Source organism: Siphateles boraxobius, unplaced genomic scaffold, assembly GCF_051911475.1.
Source record: "Siphateles boraxobius isolate OS27281-9 unplaced genomic scaffold, OSU_SipBor_1 7, whole genome shotgun sequence".
Classification (NCBI taxonomy): Eukaryota; Metazoa; Chordata; class Actinopteri; order Cypriniformes; family Leuciscidae; genus Siphateles; species Siphateles boraxobius.
Window position 1 is genome coordinate 38071 of NW_027509197.1, and position 23678 is coordinate 61748.

General features: G+C 39.8%; 1 protein-coding gene across 6 annotated transcripts; it reads left to right on the forward strand.

Moving 5' to 3' along the window:
• The first annotated feature begins 4602 nt into the window (after positions 1 to 4602).
• wipf1a (WAS/WASL interacting protein family, member 1a) lies at positions 4603 to 22556 on the forward strand. Of its 6 annotated transcripts, none has more exons than XM_077216961.1 (9): positions 4603 to 4778; positions 7661 to 7755; positions 9443 to 9457; positions 9891 to 10020; positions 16500 to 16631; positions 17535 to 18200; positions 20604 to 20792; positions 22133 to 22237; positions 22439 to 22556. In XM_077216961.1, the coding sequence occupies exons 2-9, from the start codon at positions 7705 to 7707 to the stop codon at positions 22483 to 22485; spliced, it is 1335 nt and encodes a 444-aa protein (XP_077073076.1). In that variant the 5' UTR covers positions 4603 to 4778; positions 7661 to 7704; the 3' UTR covers positions 22486 to 22556. The 6 variants fall into 6 exon arrangements, with proteins under 6 accessions (XP_077073076.1, XP_077073079.1, XP_077073077.1 ...); XM_077216962.1 differs by lacking the exon at positions 4603 to 4778 and adding an exon at positions 4808 to 4873; XM_077216963.1 differs by lacking the exon at positions 4603 to 4778 and adding an exon at positions 6114 to 6130.
• The last annotated feature ends 1122 nt before the right edge of the window (positions 22557 to 23678 follow it).

A 23678-nucleotide genomic window follows, 5' to 3' on the forward strand; every position in this document is an offset into this window, starting at 1 on the left:
GTTGGACTTGCTGGTTGAGCCCGGACACCTGCGCCACTAACGCCTGAACAGTGCGAGTTGTTTCGTTGAGATTTTTCTCTTGGTTCTCCATCCGGCGTCTGCTGTTGTTGACGAACTCGTCCAGACTCTCTGCAGAATTACTCGCTGCTTCCATCTTAGGTCAGATCGTTCTGTAACGAATAAAGTTCGGAAGCAATTGCAAGTAAACACTCTGTTTATTAAATGGAAGTCAATATGAGAGGTTCCCAGGGCAGCAGGCTAGCGGCGCAGGGATTCCGATTGTCAGATGAAAACCAGGTGCAAGAGAGGTGAGAGTGACGATCAACACAACGAATCCAGGACATCCACGGGAAACACGACAGGAACAATGAAGGACTGAGACTGGAAACGAAGAGGGATCAACACCGAACACCAACAAACAACGATCTGACAATGGAGATGAGAAGTGGATGAGAATATATACACAGGAATGGATAGACTGCAGCTGGTGATGAGGTAATGAGTGATTGCTGAACGAGCGCTGATGAGCGGACACGCCCCTCTGATCAGCGCACACACATACAACAACAGATACACGAGACAAGAAGAAGACATAGGATTTACCAACCGTGACAGAAAAAGCGCTGCGCACAGAAGATGCCAGAGTGGATGAACGCTGGCCCAGTCCCCGCGTGCCTCGCTCTCTCCCAGAGAAACCCCCTCGCCAGTCCTGTTCACACTGGCGAACCAGTGCCCCTCTCAGTGAGCGGCCGGTCTCGTCTCTTTTGGGGGATCAGACAAGGAAGACGAGAAGAATGACATTGTTTCTCTCGCTGCAGCCAACTGTGAGGAGTGGGCTGGCGAACCAGCGCGAACGACGTGAGATCCAGCCTTGACGCAGAGCTTCTCCGCGTGTTGACTAAGGCCGTTGAAGACCTCACGCAGCAGGCTAGATGAATGGTTCTTGCAGGTGCACCGTCAGGCCCCTCAGCAGAGACCCGCCCCCTTCTTTCCAGAAGTACACGACGAGCTAACAAAGTCGTGGAAAGCACACATTCAGCTCGTCTAAAGCCTTCCATCTCCTCAACGCTCTCGACCGTCGACGGTACTGTGGAGAAATAATACCAAGGAATTCCTCGCCTTGAAGAAGCGGTTGCCGCATATCTTTGCCCACCCACCGCTATGGGAAGGAAAGCTAAAGTGACTCACCCGTCTAAACCTTGCCATGCCACTTCAGCTCTTGCTGGCCGAGCCTACATGTACGCCTCCGCTGGCCAATCTGAATCAAACAAGTCTGGACCTGAACCGGAAGCTTTCTTCCCTATATTTTCCTTATATAAGGCTCATTATTGATCTGGCCTATATTAGGACTCATGACTTTACTCTTCTATGAGCCTCGGGCACTTCTTCCTTGGCTATAGTATGGGGCGAAGTTGTTCAGCACGCACAGCCTTTTGAAAGGGGTTCCCATAGCATAAGCTAATTTATGCAATACGAGAGACCTCTCAAAAGGGAATGTCTCAGTTACTAACATAACCTGGTTTCCCTGAGAGTAGGGAACGAGTATTGCTTAACCCGCCGTTACTACTGTGCTTCGATCAGGGGATCGCTTCAGTCGATTTAACCTGAATTATATGGCGAAAATGGGGTCTTATATAGCTATAAGCCACGCATATACTGGGGAGCTCGGCCACACTCTGGCGCGAAGCGACCTGATTGGTTCGCGCATCCTAGCCGACTCGCCATAGGTTCGTGCAGTTTCCTCAGCACAGCCAATGAACGCACTGGACACTCAGCTATATGTCTGCTTTGCAGCTGCATTGCGTTTTAAAAAATTGGCTTAAATATTCTCTAAACTAAACTAACTTACGCAATACTCGTTCCCTACTCTCAGGAAACCGAGGTTACGTTAGTAACCGAGACGTTATCGCACATGAATCAAGAAACCGGTTTGCACACGAGTTCTTAAATGTGCGTGCTTCCATCGGATATGGTTGAATGCTTAATTGCACAGTTTTTGCAGGTATTCATTAATGCATATGCATTGAGTTTACACTGCTCCAAAAAAGAAAAATGTAAATAATTTGAAAAACTAATCATTTTTTTTATGTTGCTTAATACTGTTGTTTTTCTCTCCATCTATTTTCCAGTGCGAACAGTTGTGGTGCAACAACAGCAGGATAGGGTGCATCCTGTGTTAGATCCATTTTTGGACGTAACCTTTTTTGTTAATTTCACACTTGACTATTAATTGTTTTTTATAAATTGACTTTGACAAAAAAAAAAAGGGTGAACCTGGCATATTTTCTGCATTTTTGGGTGATTTGCCTGCTTTAAAGGCATCATATTTTTCTCAGTCAGAGAAGTTGATTCAACGTTTAATGGTGTACCTCTCTGACAACGCTGATAATCTCATCAGGCATTATCAGGTGAGTGTCTGGAATTTATCGAACGCTATGCCAGTGTTTTTTATTCCTGGTCCTTGGGACTCTTTTTTTGCATGTCTCCCTAACACACCTGATTCAGATCATCAGCTCGTTAGGAGAGAGCTTAAAGAACTCATCTGAGCGTATCAGATAAGAGAGAATAAGCCCTATTGACAGTAACTGTTTTTCATGGGGACGTAAAGTTTTTTCAACATTTAGAGGTGCTAGTCTGTGATTTTTAAAGTGATGCATCATTTTGAGATAAAATACAATGAAGAAAACCATTTACCGCATCTATCTTATTTTTAAGCAGGATATTTAAATAATAAATAGGATATTATTACACTACATATATTATTCTCATTATCCAAGCATATGACATTTAATTTACAGCAGACATTCATGCTCCCACAAAACTTGCTCCTTCACCATGTAAAAAATCACCAGTTGTGTCACTGAAGTACCATACAAATTCATTTTTTTTACAGACGTCCACATGAGAAACAATTACCATCCAGGGCTATACAAAATGTTCAGAGCGGTATTTGTTCTATATTTGTTTGTCTTCCACCACCTTGAAAGTTGAGCTCCAAAGTAGGGATGCTATCGTTTAATCAACAAACGATCATTGATTATTAATAATTGAATCGATAAAACTTGTCAGTAATTGATTAAGCAAAGTCATCATTATGGGTCAGTGGTTATTTGTGCACCATAAACATACAGCAGACACAAGGAAAAATTAAGCTGTAGCGTTATGGGGCATCAACAAGCAGATGCAGGAATATTGTCAAATAGTAAAAATACTTTTTTGGTACTCTCCAAATTTTCTGTAATATGTAATATCCTACACACATTTGTAATTGAAAATAACAGTTATACTTGCAAAACAACCTATTTGCAAATTAGCATAAATTACATTGATGCATTTTACAGCTATTATTTAGAGTAAAAAAATGCATATTGCTGATGCATTAATTGATCATTAATTTAAATGACAATTGAACATGGGAATGTGTGTAAATTGACATCCCTACTGCAAACCTCAATAATCAACTGAATAATTGCAGTAAATCACTTTCATAAATAACATGAAATAAATCAATAAACTCTAACATTTATTTTATTTATTTAATATAAAGGTGTGCTTTCTTGTTATTTCTAAACATTCCATCTAATTTTCTTATATATAAATGCATTATATTTTTACCACTGTAAAACAATCTGAAACTACCAAGTAATGCTGTAATTAAATACACATTTGCTAAGCTTTTTCTTAGGATGTAACCTTGAAGAACTGGAACAACACACACACTGAGGATTATCAGGAAGGTGGCTTCATGGATGATCCTTTAGAAACTGGAACTTTCTTTTTGTCAAATCGTCCAAAAAACAAAAAACAGAAGTACTATGGTAAACATTGTGTTGGATTTACTTAAAATAGCCTATAAATGCACCATTTTTGCATCACACTTTTTAAGTAAACCCAACTTGGAATAATTTTACTTAAAATTAACAAAACAACCTTTGTTATATGTGCTTAAATATTTAAGTTCACTCAACATTCTTTACTTAAAAATATATGTAACGTGATATAATCTACTAAGTAATTGCAAGTTGTGTTAACTTAACATTACTTAGTAGATTATATCACGTTACATATATTTTTAAGTAAAGAATGTTGAGTGAACTCAAATTTTTAAGTTCATATAACAAAGGTTTTCTTGTTAATTTTAAGTACAATTATTCCAAGTTGGGTTTACTTAAAAAGTATGATGCAAAAATTGTGCATTTATATTTTAAGTAAATCCAACACATATTTTTTTAGAAAAAAAAAATCACCAATCCCAAACCTTTGAACGGTAATGTGATTCTCTACACCTGTGGTTATATTAGGACTTCTGTGTGAACTTGAGAACTGCTCACCGTAATATATAGCAAAAATAGAAAAAACTTGACACCAGCTGATTCACTGAGCAAAAATAACTCAGAAAAGTTAAGTCAGTTCTGAGAAAAGCACTAAAATGTTGACTGAGGGCCGATCTGAAGTACAAGCTCAGTGTCGCAGCAACAGAGACCAGTGTCAGATCTATTTTCTCCAAATTAGTCATATACAGTTCCTGTTTCTGTTAATGCTCTCAGTCATTGGAGTTCATAACATCCCTCAACTGGCTAATCTCACTTTGACACAGACATTGTGTGAGGAAATGCATGTGGTCACATTCGTTTGCATGCTGTGATCATCAGCTCGTTCTGTTGCATGAAAAGCTCTCACTGCAAACTTTGTGATTGGTCTCTGCACTCGCAGATAGGAAGTGCAGCGCAACATTCAACAAAACCTTGGATCTGGTGGCTCCAAATGCTCAGACACAGGTGAGTGTTTCTTTAAGTGTGGAAATGATGGAAGGGAAGCTTGTGAGGGATTGATGAAGTGTCCTGGTAAAGGCTAGTGAGCATCTCTGATGAAAGTTAGTGTTTCTTTTCAAGCTGCTGCTTCTTCTCTAACTGCTCAACCACAGAGGAAATGTAACTCGCTCTCTGGGGTTTCACACAGCTTCTGAACAAGACCGTATAAATCGTTGGGATGCTCTGTTATCTTACATTTCTCTGCATAAAAACTGAATTTTCAATGCATCATGATCAATGCATCATTATCAATACATCATGATCAATGCAAATTATGATTTAATGTCAGTCATAACTGTTCTTCTTTGACGGCTAACAAACTGGAGAACAAGATACATTTGAATTTAAATGCAAATATTTAAAATAAGAGTAAAGTATCAACAAATTAAGCAAATATTTTGAATATTGTAGCGCACTTGTCCTTACAGAGCAATGGAGAAAATATCTCAAAGTTTGGGGTCAGTGGAATTTTTTGTTTTTTAAGAAATTAATACTTTTATTCAGCAATAATGCATTAAATTGATACAAAGTAACAGCAATGGCATAACATTTTTACATTTCTAATTTAAATAAATGCTGTTCCTTTTGAACTTTCTGTTCATTAAAACATTTTTATTGCGGTTTCACAAAAATATAAAGCAGCACAACTGTTTTCAACATTGATCAAAATCAAAAATGCTTCTAGAGCATCAAATCATCATATTATACTGATTTCTGAAGGATCATGTGATACTGAAGACTGGAGCAATGATGCTGAAAATTCAGCTTATAGATCACAGGTTATACATTACATTTGAAAGTATTTTCCAACAGAAAAAAATATTTTAAACAGTAATATTATTTCACAATATCACTGAGTTTACTGTGCATTTTTTCTTACAGAAGCCACATTGTTGAATGTTATGCTGAGATAGAAAGGATTCAAAGCTAAACATATATTTCAGAAATGGTTATTTACAACATCTGAGTGTTTATTATGAAAAGGTTGAACATTTTTCTCTCACTCCTGATTAATATTGGCATTAATTTGCCACTGAAGAGATGCTGCGATACTGTAAAGAGCAACAGATGTAAGATCAGGTCTGTCACTGTAAAATGAGCATTTTTCGCTTCTTAAGAAAAACTTGAGCGTGTTACATGTTCAGCCTCATCTGTGTGTTTATTTCTGCTGGTGTCAGGAAGTCATTGATCTCTTGAGAAGCAGATAAGAGCTTTTGACAGTCGAGTATAACAGCTTGAAGCAGCTTAGATATTTGCCTCTGGAAACAAATCACGCAGATATTAAGAAGGCAAGTTGTTACATTCCTGAAGATGAACATGTGAGTTGTGTTTGCTCATACAAATCTATTGGTCACACGCTGGCAACTTTCCCAGTATTGGTACTGAAGTGGATTGAGAGGCTGTTTTATCACTGGTGCTGGTTGTGTTTTGGTTTCTTGTGTGGTTCTTGTGTTTTTTCAGTAGCAGGTCATGCTGTTGTAAGGAAACTGTGCCAGCATCTGTCTGCAGTCACTCTGAATTTAAAAGACAGAAGCAACACGTCATGATTTTACTGCCTGTGCGAAATATCCACCGTGATGCACACAAGTAATCAGGTCACAGCTGTACAACATCAGTCAAAACACACTTCTGTCTTTTGTTTCATGAAAATGCATAAAGGGTAAAACTGGAGCTTGGGTTGAGCAAGAGATCTTTGTAGCGTAACATCTCTTTTTAAATGTTTTTGTTTTTCACATGCGTGACCCTAACACCGGCTGTTTTGTTACTTTTACATGGCTACCCTTGTGAAAAAGAAGTAGCATACTTTTAAAAAGCGCACTTATTATGAAAATAATGTACTTTAAAAGAATATACGGTAACACTTTCTATGAAGCCCATGCTTAATGAATTATAGCCCCATTTATACTTATTTATAAGTAAGTATTACTATTCTATAAATATTTTTATAAAGACTCATTAAGAACTACACTGCATTATAAGAAAAGTTATATTAACAGTTTATATTATTTTTTATAATTATAAGTCATGCATTTGCTTTTTCAGTGCACTCTCATAATACATTACACACTGTTTTATAAATTATCAAATATAAAAAAAAAACAATTAGTTATCAATTGTCTTTAATGGTGCATGTTTGCATTAGAGGTCATGAATGGTAAACAAATATATTGTTGCAGTGTTTTGCTAGTATGCAACATTAAAAAAAGACTAAAAAAATTAAACGTTTATATTAATAATTTTGTGACTTCTATTATCTTTGAAATATGGTTAAAGTCGAATGTACTGACAAGCGTTTACAGTGAACTAAAATTGAATGCAATTTCTGTTGAAATCATGTATTTAAATAGATTTGTAATTACACATTTGTAACGATGAAGTTAAAATTATATTTATTATTAATTTAAAACGTTTTTTTTAATAACACACTACAGTTCAAATTATGATCAAGTACTTGTTAGCAACACATCAAAATAAGTGTACTTATATAAGCATTATTAAAACAATGATTTAAAATTTACTTTAAAGCAAAACTTTTAGACATTACTTCAAAGTGGATTTTAACACCATTTTTACACGTAAATGGCCCTTTCATTTCATTAATATAGTATCTGCAAGTACAGCTTTTAAAAAATATACTTTTTGTAATACACTACAAGTACACTTTCAAAACACTTTTTCAGTGTGTAAATATGTGTTTCTTTGTTACTTAACGGAAGTTGGAACAAAAACCATCGAGGATAAGGTATATGTGTCTTCAAAAGATGTGACACTTCCTCAACTTTCTTATCAGCTTGGTTGTTGTTGAATAGTTGTAACTAATGTATTTTTGTATTTTTGTTTTCTCGCAGTCTTTTAGGTGAAAAGTGACACAAAACACGACATAAGAGGAACTATGTCTGGACCTCCACCGCCCCCTCCTGCTCCCCCTCCAACCTTTTCATTGGTATGATACTATTATTCAGAACTCTATATTTTGATAAGTAGCTTAATATAGTATTTAAAGGCCTGGTTTCACAGACAGGGCTTAGATTAAGCCAGGCTTAGGCTTTAGTTCAATTAGGTCATTTAACAGCTTTTATGAATGTGCCCTAGAAAAAATACATACTGGTGTGCATCTTGAGACAAAACAATAGCACTGACATATTTTAAGATATTTCAGTAAAAGTTAAAATAGCTCAAACATGCATTTTAGTCTTAAGCCTTGTCTGTGAAACTGGGTGTATAATATCAACATATTTATGACCAAATACACATATTTTCATGATGATTATGTTAATAGTTCATTTGTATGAAATAGAACAGGATCTCACATAAAGCAAATGTTGAAGAGATCAGATATTGGAGTCAGATAGCAGATATGCAGTGTACAGGTTGATCGTTTGTAATTTTCTAGGAACAGTGTCATTTGTGCCGGAATATTGAAGGTTTTTAATTCATCTCATTTGACAATGTTACTGCTGAAGATACTGTATTTTGCCACCTCAAAGTACCAGAGCCAATGATGGACCAAACGTACGAGGACGTTTAGAGATCAGTGGTCAACAGATATGGGCTTTTCTAGGTCTTAAACCATTAAACGATGCCCTCCCATCTTAAATATGTGGTTATTGAGCGCTGCAGTGATGACGTATTTTTGTTGGCCAACCCGTAAGTTTGATGGATGGATGATTCAGCTGCGGCGCCATCGTCTGGTGAGACGCATGACTCTATCCTGATAAGCACTTATTGTCACAGTTGTAAACACGACAGCTTTCTTTTTTCCATGAGGGGGTTTGGCATCACGACGGCTTTGTTTCCAGGCAGAACGTGACACACACGTCTCCCGGAAACCCTGTAGAATTCAACCAATCAGAGATGACGATTTCAACTTCCCATTTTGTGTGCCTTGTACATCATACATTCAGCCAATGAAGTTAGTGAGGCTGAGAGACTAGTGTTCACCAGACTTATTTCAGGCATTTAAAACTAACTTCAGGACGATGGAACCACTAGTGCTAAAATACTAACTTGTTTATGGGTTTTGGCCTACAAGAATACATCATCCCTGCAGAACTCTATAGCCTTGCTCCAAGTACCAGTTGTTATTTATCGTAAAAAAAAAATAGAAAGAAAAATCCTTATGCACTACAATATTTCTGTCACATGAATGTTTTGTTCTATTTTGTTTTCATTTTCACTCAGTCTGCTTAGTCAGTTGTTATCATGGATATTCATTAAGGAGCACACCTCTCTGTATTTGGTTGATCATCACTGTGTATTTAAAGGGATAGTTCACCCAAAAAATGAAAATTTTGTCATTACACTTCCAAACCTGTATGAATTTCTCACTATAGATTATAATGGAAGTCAATGGCTTCTCTAAAAATATATTTTTTGTGTTCAATGGAAGAAAAGAAACTTATACAGGTTTTGAAGAACCTACGGGTAAGTAAATGATGACAGAATTTCCCGAAACTATATCCCCTTAAGTTTCTCTTTAGTTCCCATTCATTGTCCGGTATTGTTTTTGCTGTTTGTGTATGGCACACTTTTTCGTTGTGTCCTTTGATATTACATTGAGTTTCCTTTATATTAATAAATCACGTTTATATTTGGATCTACTTCGTCTACCTTCTTCCTCCTGGGATTAGACTACAATTCCAAAAGTAAGTTTGTTTTATATAATTTAAATTGGCACTGGAGAAAGTTTTAAATTGATCAAAATTCAGGATTTATTGTTTATTGTTCAACCGTTGAACATTATAGCTAATAGCTAACAAATAACATTGTATACACTTTTTATGCCAAGAAAACAATGAGCTTGCCAGTTTTTTTCCCATAAACTAGTTGAAATATTGAGTCTGATGACGTCAATAGTGTAACAGCAATTAAAGACTGATGATAGATTGTACTTTTTTGTTTCTGTTTAACCATGCGAATACAAATACTCACATGTAATACGGCAATATGTAACGTGTAATTGTGAAGCATACACTGTCTATTCAAAGTTGTAGGTCCGCAATGCTCAGTATCTATTTTGAGTCGACGGCAATGTGTGTTGTTTATGTAACTTCTCTAATTTACATTTACTTTCGCTAGGCGAACACACAGAAGCCGAATCTGAACAGAAATGAGCAGCAAGGGAGAAATGCTTTACTATCAGATATCGGCAAAGGGGCTCGACTGAAGAAAACAACCACTAATGATCGGAGTGGCCCAATTCTGGACAGTGAGTTAAACTTGTTTTGTTCAATATGTTTTGTAATATGTATATATATAGATAAACCATTGCACAAAAAGAAAAACAGTTATTTTAAAGTCCTCATGAAATCAAATTTTACGATTCGTATTTTTATATGTACTATTGTAGTATTTATTATAAATTATTTATCTGTGCACTTCATTATTTTTTTTAAATTCATGTACCCTTATAATCTTTAATCAAAAACGTTACCCTTCCCTCCCCCCTCGAAACGACTTCTCTTCTCTTCCGGTCAAATCTATTACTAGAGGGCGTGGCTATCATGTATTTATACCTTTACTATCACTATTTCTGTAACGTAATTACTACGGAAGCAATTGCAAGTAACAATATTTATTGAAAACTCAGTACGTGGTTCACAGACAGGTAAGGTTGAAAACTCAGTACGTGGTTCACAGACAGGCAAGGTTGAAAACTCAGTACGTGGTTCACAGACAGGCAGGTAAGTGGCGCAGGGACTCGATGGTCAGATGGATACAGTGCAGGTGAAGTGAGGTGACGATCAACAAGACGAATCCAGAACATCCACAGGGAACAGACAGGAACAACGAAGGATACTGGAACGAAGAGGGATCAAACACCGGACATCACAAACAACGATCTGACAATGGAGATGAGAAATGGGTGAGATTAAATAGACCGGGATGATAGACTGCAGCTGGTGATGAGTGATTACTGAATGAGCTCTGATGAGCAGCCACGCCCCTCTAATCAGCACACAAACATATGTAACAACAGAAACACGAGACATGAATGAGACATAGGATTTACCAACCGTGACAGTACCCCCTTCCCTAGGAACGCCTCCTGGCGTTCCCAGACTCCCTTACCTGTCGATTGTAATCATCGATAAGGGAGTGATCCAGAATGTCTCTAGCTGGCACCCAACTTCTCTCCTCCGGACCGTAACCTTCCCAGTCCACCAAGTACTGTAATCCGCGTCCCCTCCGTCTCGAGTCCAGAATACGATTAACCGAATATGTGGATTCCCCATCTACGAGGCGCGGCGGGGGGGGAACCAGGACTGGCGGATTAATGCGAGCATAAAAGACGGGTTTAATTTTGGAAACATGAAAGACGGGATGGATTCTCCTGTACACTGGAGAAAGATTCAGGCGGACTGTCACCGGACTAATGATTTTAGTGACAGCAAACGGGCCAATGAATTTAGGTGCAAGTTTATTCGAAACGGAACGGAGAGGAATATCCTTGGTAGAAAGCCACACTTTAGAACCGACGACGTATACGGGAGGCTTCCGCCGGTGGCGATCGGCTTTGGCCTTGGTGCGCGCCCCCACTTGGAGTAGAGTCTCACGGGCTCTCGTCCAAGTGCGATGACACCTCTGGACGAAGGCGTGGGCGGAGGGGACCGCGACTTCGGATTCCAGACTAGGAAAAATTGGTGGCTGGTAACCTACGCTACACTCAAATGGTGATAGGCCCGTGGATGACACTGGCAACGTATTGTGGGCGTACTCCACCATAGAAAGTTGCTGACTCCACGAGGAAGGATTCTTGGACACTAAACATCGCAACATTCGTTCCAAATCCTGGTTGGCGCGCTCAGTTTGACCATTGCTCTGGGGATGGAACCCAGAGGACAGACTCACAGTCGCCCCCAGAAGTTTACAAAACTCTCTCCAAAATTTGGATACAAATTGGGGTCCTCTGTCAGAAACCACGTCTGTCGGGAGGCCATGAATCCGAAAGACGTGGTCAACGACAGTGACCGCTGTCTCCTTGGCTGAGGGTAATTTGGGCAAGGGAATGAAATGGGCCGCCTTCGAGAACCGGTCCACCACGGTCAAAACTACCGTGTGACCCTGGGAGGGTGGGAGGGCGGTAATAAAATCTAGTGCGATATGGGACCAGGGTCTCGAAGGCACCGGCAGCGGTTGGAGTAACCCGTCCGGAGATCGATTGGAAGTCTTACCTGTGGCACAAACTGAGCAAGCCAATACAAAATTGCGAACATCACAAGCCATGAGAGGCCACCAGAATCGTTGCTTGACTAAAAACATAGTACGATTGACTCCTGGGTGACAAGCCACATTGGAACAGTGACCCCACTGAATAACGCTGGACCGTAAACTCTCCGGCACAAACAACCGGTTCGGTGGGCAACGAGTCGGAGGCGTTACCCCTTCTAAGGCCTTCTTGACCTTCGATTCGACCTCCCATGTGAGTGTAGAGATGAATAGATTCTCAGGTAAAATGCACTCGGGAGTAGACGGGCGATCGGAACGGTCAAAAATGCGCGATAAAGAATCGGGTTTGATGTTTTTAGAACCCGGGCGGTACGAGAGAGTAAAGTCAAAACGTCCGAAAAAAAGAGCCCACCGAGCCTGCCTGGAATTGAGTCTTTTAGCCGTACGAATGTATTCCAAATTCTTGTGATCGGTCCAGACGATAAAAGGTACCCCCGACCCTTCTAACCAGTGGCGCCACTCTTCCAATGCTAACTTGACTGCCAACAACTCTCTGTTGCCAATGTCATAATTGCTTTCGGCAGGTGACAAACGATGGGAAAAAAACGCGCAAGGGTGCATCTTGTCGTCTGAAGGAGAGCGCTGGGATAACACTGCACCTACCCCCACCTCTGACGCATCGACCTCCACCACGAACTGACGTGATGGATCAGGGGTTATCAGGATGGGAGCTGAAACAAAGCAGCTCTTCAGTTTGGCAAACGCAGCTTCTGCTGCGTCTGACCACCTGAACGTCGTTCTGGGGGAGGTCAAGGCAGTCAGAGGCGCGGCTAGTCGGCTGAAATTGCGAATAAAACGCCGGTAAAAATTGGCGAACCCCAGAAACCTCAGTAGGGCCTTACGGGAATCAGGACTTGGCCAATTTACCACAGCCTTAACCTTGTCAGGATCCATGCGCATTCCCTCAACCGAGATGATGTGACCTAGGAAAGGAACAGACTGTGCATGAAACACGCATTTCTCCGCCTTGACAAAAAGCCCATTCTCTAACAACCTCTGAAGCACCTGTCGTACGTGTTGCACGTGTTCCTGGAGAGACGATGAAAAAATCAATATATCATCCAGGTAGACATATATGAATTGATCGATCATGTCTCGCAACACGTCATTGACAAGTGCTTGGAAGACCGCTGGGCTATTGGACAAGCCGAAAGGCATGACCAAATATTCAAAGTGCCCCCTAGGGGTGTTAAATGCGGTCTTCCATTCATCCCCCTCCCTAATGCGGACCAAATGATAAGCATTTCTTAAATCCAATTTCGTGAAGACGGATGCTCCTTGCAACCTCTCGAAAGCTGAAGACATCAATGGCAAAGGATATGTATTCTTTACCGTGATGTTGTTCAGCCCCCGGTAATCAATACAAGGTCGCAACGATCCATCCTTTTTCCCCACAAAAAAGAACCCCGCCCCCGCAGGAGAAGAGGAAGGGCGGATGAACCCTGTTGCTAGAGAATCAGAAATGTATTTCTCCATGACCTCTCTCTCTGGGACAGAGAGTGAATATAATTTGCCCTTAGGCGGAGACGTACCTGGCAATAATTCTATAGCACAGTCATAGGGACGATGTGGAGGGAGAGAATCAGCCCGAGACTTACTGAACACCTCCTTCAGATCCCGATACTCCGTGGGCACGTTAGATAAATCCACTGTCTCCTCCTGTAACACATGAACAGAAACAGACGGACAAGCAGAGACAAGACATGACTTATGACAAAAACTGCTCCAAGCCGCTACGGATTTGAGTTGCCAGTCTATTTTGGGATTGTGACGAGTGAGCCATGGGCGACCAAGAACTATGGGTGCAAGCTGAGTGTCCAGGATGTAGAATGAGATGGTTTCTGAGTGATTGCCTGATGTGGTGAGGATGATATCTTCAGTAACCAGAGATATGGTGGGGAGTTTCTGACCGTTGAGGGCGTGAACTGCAATCTGATGGGTGAGTGGTTTGAGGGGAACTTGGTGCTTGAGTGCAAAGTTGTGATCCATGAAGTTACCTTCGGCGCCCGAGTCCAGAAGTGCATGACAATCGTGACGGTGGTTGGACCATCGGAGTCTAACCGGAAGGAGAGTCGATGTCGATGAGGTCTTCTCGGCGGAGATCCCACCCGATAGTAGCCTCATACTTACTACCGGGCTGGGCCTTTTAACGGGCAGTTGTAGGCAAAGTGTCCCGCTCCTCCACAGTACAAGCAAAGGCCCTGGGATCTCCGCCTCTCCCTCTCCTCCCGGGAAAGCCGGGCTCGACCTACCTGCATGGGCTCGGGATCGTAGACGGGGCTGACCGCGTCCCCACCTCCAGCACGGTGACCCTCCGATTCCGCCGAAGAACGGTAGTTGGGTCCTCTTCGCTCCACACGAGACAGTCTGGCGTCCACTCTCAGTGCTAGCGCGATTAAATCGTTGAGTTTCGGTGGTAAGTCCATGGCATAAATCTCCTTTTGGACGCGGTCAGCCAACCCATGCAGGAACATATCCCACTGCGCCTCCTCGTTCCATTGGCTCTCCGCCGCCAGGGTCCGAAACTCGATCGAGTAGTCCGACACGGATCGATGTCCTTGACGTAACTCGGCCAGCAATCTGGCCGCTTCTCTGCCTCCTAAGGTACGGTCGAAGACCCGTTTCATCTCGTCGGAGAGCGCTTGGAACGAGGTGCAGCAGTCTTCCTGGTTTTCCCACACCGCCGTTCCCCATAGTGCCGCTCTCCCAGTCAGCAGCGTTAGCACGAAAGCCACTTTAGTTCTTTCCTCCCGGAAGGTTCTGGGCTGGAGGGAGAAATGCATGGAGCATCTAGTTAGGAAAGCTCGACAAAAATTGGGTTCACCTGAGTATGTCTCTGGGGCTGGTAATCGTGGTTCCGACTGGGAGGGGTCCACTGGTGGTATTTGGGGAATCGGCGGTGGGACCGGCGCAGCGGGAATACGCAGCTGTTGGACTTGCTGGGTGAGCCCGGACACCTGCGCCACTAACGCCTGAACAGCACGAGCGGTGTCGTTGATATTTCTCTCTTGATTCTCCATCCGCCGTCTGCTGTTATTGACGAAATCCTCCAACGTCTCAGGATTGTCACTCGCTGCTTCCATTTCTGGTCAGATCGTTCTGTAACGTAATTACTACGGAAGCAATTGCAAGTAACAATATTTATTGAAAACTCAGTACGTGGTTCACAGACAGGTAAGGTTGAAAACTCAGTACGTGGTTCACAGACAGGCAAGGTTGAAAACTCAGTACGTGGTTCACAGACAGGCAGGTAAGTGGCGCAGGGACTCGATGGTCAGATGGATACAGTGCAGATGAAGTGAGGTGACGATCAACAAGACGAATCCAGAACATCCACAGGGAACAGACAGGAACAACGAAGGATACTGGAACGAAGAGGGATCAAACACCGGACATCACAAACAACGATCTGACAATGGAGATGAGAAATGGGTGAGATTAAATAGACCGGGATGATAGACTGCAGCTGGTGATGAGTGATTACTGAATGAGCTCTGATGAGCAGCCACGCCCCTCTAATCAGCACACACACATATGTAACAACAGAAACACGAGACATGAATGAGACATAGGATTTACCAACCGTGACAATTGCTTCGTGGGAGGCTCATATAAATATGGGATGATTCCTTCTGGAAAAATTGGCTGCTCGTATATATAAATCAATCAAAGAATATAAATCAGTCTTTAAGCTTTCTCTCTTTTTAAACTACATTAATAATGGCACTGGTCAAACAGGACAAAAACTTGACAAATGTCTTGAAATACATCATCTCAACAATATTTTAAGGTGAGGTAACTATAGTATTTAAGCTGAATAATTGACTCAGAGCTGTTAAATTATTAGAAAATAATGTACTTTATCATTAATAATAATATTCTAATAATTAAACGGACGAAATCAATTATTCATTATACAATTGTAACGCTTAAGTTCCAATGAAGATGAAGTGTAACACAAAGTTTAATAGATAAATCCAAATAGACAGCCAACATGCGAGACAGTGTGCTAGTGCACAGACAATACTGGACCAGGAGTGCAGGTGAAGGAACAACTTAAGAAGGGACATAAAATCACACACAGCTGACACATATGAACTAATGATAACTGTAACCACGGAGTCAAACGAGTGAAATCTGAAAAAAGAAGACACGTGACAAATTAAATGAAAACAAACTGAAAGTCCATGAAAAGTAAACTAAACTGAACAGAATGGTGACAACAATGATGTGCACGAATGCATCATATAACAAATACTGCTATATTTTATAAAAAAAATATGAATTGTCATATTCATAAAAAATATTGAATTTTGATTTCATGGTGACTTTAAGAGTGTAGAGCCAAAGACATTCTAACGAATAAATGTATTTTTTTTAAAGTAAATAAAAACAATTAATTTATTTGTAAGTATTACAAGTATTATAAGTATTAATTGATATTTTTTATTTACACAGAGCCCAAAGGAGGAGGAGGAGGAGGAGGAGGAGGAGGAGGAGGAGGAGGAGGGGGTGGGGGAGGGGGAGGGGGAATGGGTGGGCTGTTTCAGGGTGGAATGCCAAGACTGAGATCACCAGGAAACAACAACGGTAATCATCTCAAATAAATCAATTTGATTATAATTTAATACAAAATCTAAGCCTTAAATTAAATAGGTAAAAATCTAAAAATAAATATAAATATTACATAAAAATAATCCTATTTTTAATTCAATAAAAATATTATTAATAATAATACAATTATAATTATTATTTAATAATAATAATATCCTATTTATTATTTGATCCTTATAATTTTTTGCATTGTGCTCAAAATGTTTATACTATACTACACTATGCTATACTATACTATACTAAACTAAACTATACTATACTATTCTATACTATACTATACTATACTATACTATTCTATACTATACTATACTATACTATACTATACTATACTATTCTATACTATACTATACTATACTATACTATGCTATACTATTCTATACTATACTATACTATACTATACTATGCTATACTATTCTATACTATACTATACTATACTATACTATGCTATACTATTCTATACTATACTATACTATACTATACTATGCTATACTATTCTATACTATACTATACTATACTATGCTATACTATTCTATACTATACTATACTATTCTATACTATTCTATTCTATACTATACTATACTATACTATACTATACTATACTATACAATGTTTATAAAATAGTAATAATCCTAATTCAGTCATTTTATTTTTATCCATTGGCATAAACTGAAATCAAAATGTTTATACTATACTATACTATACTATACTATACTATACTATACTATACTATACTATACTATACTATACTATACTTGTGTAATATAATAATATTCCTAATTAAGTCCTAATTATTTTTTCCATTGACAAAAACTGAAATCAAAATGTGCTGTACTTAAAACTTGTCTTCATATTCTTTGTTTTTTGGTGCTGTTAAAACAGTAAGAGGACCAATGCCTCCCACAACTGGGAGATTCCCAGCACCCAGCAGCCCAGCAGGAAGCAGAGCCCCATTCCCAGTCCCTGGACGACCTTCTCCTGGGAGGGCCGGACCCCCACCTATACCACCATCGGGACGCTCATCCCAGAACAGCTCTCCCAGCGGCCCACCACCTCTACCTGGACACCGATCGTCAGGTTCCTCAACTTCTGTACAACCCCCAAGCCAACCGAGCAGACGTCCAAGCCTTCCTCCCGCCCCGAGGGAGTCCCAGTCTTCTTTCCCTCCTCCACCAATGCCTGCATCTGCCCGGCCGCCTTTACCCACGATCCCTAGCAGGCCCTTAGATGACCTCCTTCCCCCTCCACCGCCCACTGGAGATAGAAGAGCATCATTTTCTCGAGATGGCCCACTACCACCACCACCACCATCAACTGAGAGTAAACCAATGAGTTCTCAGAGGCCTATGGGTAATGCGCCTTCATCCTTACCTCCAGGGAGAGGGGGGGCACCACCCATCCCACCATCCCCGAGGGAGGAGCCCAACACTAGAGGCGGTGCAAGAAACAGCCTTCCTCCTCCTCCTCCACCTGGACGCTCCAGCCCACTGCCTCCACCGCCCAGTGAGCGGCCGCCTCCATCGGGACGGAGCCCGTCCATGCGAGCAGGTGTGTGGAAGGTCATTTCTATTTCGCAGTTCACTTTTTACCGTCACAATATTGAGTCAAATTTCAGGTCAAATGTATTTTATATTTATAAAACCATTAGTTACAGTCCTTGATTCTGATTGATCAGTAGCTGTGTTTTATTCTTGATAAAGCATGGCTATGACCGCTTTAACAGATGTTCTCATTGATCTTTTTCATTGAAGCTTATAGAGTATTATTGTGAGAGATCGAGTAAACGAGTGGACCTGCATTTACAGTATATATATATATTTAGATTTACAGTCCTATATTCGTAATAGGGGTATGCGATATTGACAAAAAATAATATCTCGATATTTTCTGGGATTTTCTCGATAACGATTATTAGACAATATTTTGCTGAGAGTGTTTATTGTGTTGGTATTTCGGCAGGTTTAGGACTGTCGTGGACAGCCGACTCCTAAAGTTTTTGAAATTTGACATTCCACTGCTATATCTTGACCTTTTAACATTTGGGGTTTTCCTGTGCCCTGACATTTCAATATTAAAGTCTTCTCTCCCGACTGACTCACTCAAAAAGATGGCGTGTGTTAGTATCATCTAATGGCGAATTAGAGGTGCTTTAAGCGATGTCGGATGATGTCACTTCTTGTTGACGTTCGAAGTATTGTCAAACAAAACGGAGGCTAGCTAGACCCTCCCTCCTCCTCATCCGCGCACTAACCCCCCAAACCCAACCCCTAAATCCTTCTAGTTGGTTATTGGCTGGAACAGTGTGTTATGTTTCGTGGTGCGGGTTAGCCCAGTTTGTTTTTGTTGGCGTTTATGGAGCCTGGGGTGTCTGCAGAGACCGTTTTTTTTTTTTTTTTACAGTGTGTTCAGGGGACAGGCAGCTGGCGGATAGTGAGGAGATGTTTGCTGTATGTGACACAAAATGTTTTGGCCTAAAAAACATGTGACATCGCTTAGAGCAACTTCAATGTAACTTCTGTTGCTTTTCACGGTCAGGGACTATTTTTTCCAGCGGAAGGAAGGCTTTTAGTGATTTTACTTCATGAAAGTTGCATTGATGCATATATTTTGGCTTTAATATTTGTATTGTGTGGTAACCGTTTTATAAAAGCTTATTTACTATACAGCACAGCCTCTCATACCTTATTGCTAACATATGTATAGTTTACATTAGGGTTAGTAAATCTTACATATTGACCATGTGTTTATTACAAAAGTCTGACAGGACGGAAAGTGATATTGAGGTCATATGAAAAACCAAAACATGTTTTCCATGTAGTGACATTATTTAAAATGCAAATAGTATGACTAACTAATATGATGTCTATCTTTAAAAATTTAAGGTGTAAAATAGTTAAAATAAAACATACCTTATTTTTTTTAAGTTTGGGGTTGGTAAAATTGTAAAAGTTTTTGAAAAAGTATCTTTTGCTCACCAGGGCTACAATTTTCAAAATAAAACATACAGTAAAAAATACTGTTTTATTGTAATTTACTATTTAACTTATTCTTGCAATAGCAAAGCTGATTTTTCTGAAGCTTTTACTGCAGGCGTCAGTGATTTTCTGCTCAAGAAACATTTCTGATTATTATCAATGTTGAAAACACTTCTGCTTCATATTTTTGTAGAAACCATGATACTTAAAATAGAAATCTTTTGTAACATTATAAATGTCTTTACTCTCAATTTTGATCAATTGAATATTGAATACATCATTGCTATTAGTATTATTTAAAAAAATTGCTGACCACAAAGGAGTAGGCCTAATTAGTAATAGTAGGAATTACGCTGTAAAGCCGAAATTACCCAAAACAATTTGTCCCAGTAACTTTTTTCTGTCTGCGTTTCCACCGCGATCTAAAGTGCCATGAAGATTAGACAAATAGTCCGGTGATGTAGGACTGCGCGCGACTTTACAGTTCCCGCTGGATTTCATCCTCTGAATTTAAGCTTAACAAAGCCTGAACCTCGACATCGGTCCATTCGGTTTAATTTTTAAACTCTGTTGATTTTAATAGCAGAGAACTGTTACTGCATGCACTGCAACAGATGGTGGTTGAAATAAAATGCTGCTCAAGTCAACCAATTGAAATGCGGTTTGAACTTAACCAATCAGCCTTTCAGTGCCAAAGTCCCACTCCTGAAAGTTCTTGAGCTTTAAAAAAGGAAGAAGTACTACCTTGCAATCAGGGACTTTTGTATGGGGAAATATTTACCTGGAACTTCATTTAGACCCTGGTTCCTGCGATGGAAACAATTAAAATTACAATTTTCCCCATTTTTCAAATAAATTAAATGTGAATTTGTAGATGCCTGCATACACACGATTCATGTGTTAGGATGTTTAGAAACAAGACATTTGTTTTATTATTTTGTTGATTTCTCATCATGTGACTGGACCTCCCCTCCAGGTCCTCTTCCACCTCCACCTCCAGGAGGAGGAAACAGAGGTGGGATGCCTCAGCCCGTACCTCCTCCTAATCGTCCCGGTGGATCAGGCAGACCCGCTTTTCCCCCAGACCCTCCCCGAGTGCCCAGCTTTCCTCCCCCGCCCCCCGACACCATCAACGGCTTCCAGTGCCCTCCACCACCTGCCACAGGTACGACCTCTGCGCTCTTAAAGGGACAGTTCACCTGAAAATGAAAAATTTCAGGGATAGTTCACCCCAAAAATTATGTCATTAATTACTCACCTTCATGCCGTCCCAAACCCGTAAGACTTTCATTCATCTTCAGAACACAAATGAAGATCTTTTTAATGAAATCTGAGAGATTTCTGTCCCTCCATTGACAGGCTACGCAACAACCACTTTCAAGGTCAAGAATGATAGTAAAGAAATCATTAAAGTAATCCATGTGACTCCAGTGGTTTAACCTCAATTTTATGAGGCGACGCAAGTGCTTTGTTTGTGCAAAAAACAACAACAGAATTTACCACTTTATTTACAAAACATGAATCTCCAACTCTACAACGTCTGCTCTCGCGTCAACACACACACAACATGCATGCATCGTGGTGCATATTTTGTAAATAAAGTGGTAAATTCATTTTTTTGTGCAAACAAAGAACTTGCATCGCTTCATAAAATTGAGGTTAAACCACTGGAGTCTCATGGATTACTTTAATAATGTCTTTACCTTTCTTGACCTTGAAATTGGTAGTTGTATAGACTATCAATAGAGGAACAGAAATCTCTCAGATTCCATTAAAACGATCTTCATTTGTGTTTCGAAGATGAATGAAAGTCTAACGGGTTTGGAACAACATGAGGTTAAGTAATTACTGACATAATTTTTGGGGTGAACTATCCCTTTAAGACTGGAACCTGCATTTTATATTTGATTATGAGAAATAATTGCAGCATGTATAGGTCAACAACACAAAAGGTAGTGAGTTTAAACCTGAAGAGAGACATTTCTGCAATCTCGTCAAAAAACAGAATTGAAAATAAAGTAGGTTTTCTGGATATGAGAAAGTATTTTAACAGAAGAAAACAGTAGGGTTACTGTATTAGGAATTTAAAGGGTTAGCTCACCCAAAAATGTTAATTCTGTCCTCATTTGCTCGACCTCATGTCGTTCCAAACCTGTATGACTTTCTTTCGGTCTTCTGTGGAATGTTAAAGAAAACATTTTGAAGAATGTTTAGAAAAAACTGTTTCGGTTCCCTTTGACTTGCATTGGTTGAAAAAAAAAATACAATGAAAGTCAAAGGGAACTAACACTGAAATTTCTCCTGTGTTCTGAAGAAGGTAGAAAGTCATTCAGGTTTGAAACGACATGAGGGCGAGTAAATGATTTCATTATGGGTGACCTTTCCCTTTAATGTCCATAAACAGCAGATGCAGCATTAGGTATGGTTATGAAAATGTGCTATTGAAAATTGCTATTGACTGACTCTGTTTGGCGGTAAATAATCTATCGTATGTTTTTCCTCTAGATGAGTGGGGGATGAGGTTCTCCTTCCATGCTCTGTCTGAATTACCTCCACCAGAGCCGTACGTCTCCTTCACGAAGTCTTACCCCAGCAAGGCCGGGGGCAAAGGTCAGCACTGCAGGGTTTTGTGCAGAATTGTAATGAGAGTTCTCTAAAAGTGTGGGTTGTTGTGAATCTAGTATGATGCTAATGTCCACCCACAATTGTTTTTTGTTTTCCTGCTTTTAGAGTTGACATGTTAAGTTTTGCATATTTTAATTGCATATTTCAATGTCAGAATCAATATTTTATATCTATTTGTTTTTTTAGGAATCAGAGACAGAGGAGCGCCACCCTTGCCACCAATTCCCAGATGAAATGTTTTGGCATTATTATAGTATGAGATGGATTTTCATCTGCTGAATGAGACTCAGGAACTCATTTTTTTTTTTATTAAAAAAAGTTTTTTTTCATGCATGTAATTTCTTTTGGGGTAAAAAATGTATGTCCACTGTGGCAATTAAAGTGCATTCTATCATTATCCTTGACAGTTTGTTTTAATGAAGTTTGAAATTAAGACATTTTTGTGTGTGTACAGGTTTAAATTGCATTGTGAGGTCCAAATGTCCCAACTAGTGTGTGTGTGTGTGTGTGTAGTTCAGGTATTCCCTACGTTGCGGGGACATTTTTGGTCCCCATGAGGAAAACAGCTTATAAAAAAAAAGTGATTGATTTGAAAATGTAAAAATGCAGAAAGTTTTGTGTGATGGGTAGGTTTAGGGGTAAGAGTTATGGGAGAAAATATACAATTTGAACAGTGTAAAAAGTCATTTCTAATGAAAGTCCCAATAAAACATGAAAGTAACTTACAAAAATACCTTGTCCTGCAAATTATATTTACATTTGTTCATTTAACAGACAAATTTATCTGACTAACATTTGAGAAAAATAGTGAGCAATTTATCATAAAGTAGAACAAATTTCAACAGGAATCCAGAAGGTTACGCAGCTAGAAAAGTGAAGTTGCAAAACTGAAGAGGAAAGAGAAAAGCAGTTTAACGCACAGCAATTTCACATTTGAAGTAGTTGGGGCAATTTGCCTCTCAATTGAAAATGGTTCTCTCCTTAATTTATTTGTTTTTCAATAAACTTTCCTACAAATAATATATAGGACATATCAATGCAGGAATATAGAATAGCCTACATTAAAGCCGCTGTGAGCAAGGAAGTGAATATAGTGAAGCGATGCTAACATCTGTCAAACCAAGCCACTGAAAAGTCCCCACACGGCTATCCCTTCAACCACATGTGTGTGTGTGACCTGGAGGAACTATCTCAGTCTAGTAAAGTTGTAATCTGATTGGCTGAAAGAGCACGTGAAAAAGGCTGATACAATGAGGTGGATGGAGTAATGACTAGATTTGTCAAATCACCGAAAGATGGTCAGAGTTTTGTATTGGCACTTGATAGCATGTAAAACATAAAGCATAAAGCATTCTGCTTTGTTTTCTGATTATGCTGTAGGCTATTGCAGTACGTGTTTCTTAAATTCTGAATTCAGCCCAGGGCA

Coding starts and splice junctions, on each gene's coding strand:
- wipf1a (XM_077216961.1), top strand. CDS start 7,705: ATGTCTGGACCTCCACCGCCCCCTCCTGCTCCCCCTCCAACCTTTTCA. Junction 10,021..16,499: donor GAGTGGCCCAATTCTGGACA/GTGAGTTAAACT, acceptor TTATTTACACAG/AGCCCAAAGGAGGAGGAGGA. Junction 18,201..20,603: donor GAGCCCGTCCATGCGAGCAG/GTGTGTGGAAGG, acceptor CCTCCCCTCCAG/GTCCTCTTCCACCTCCACCT.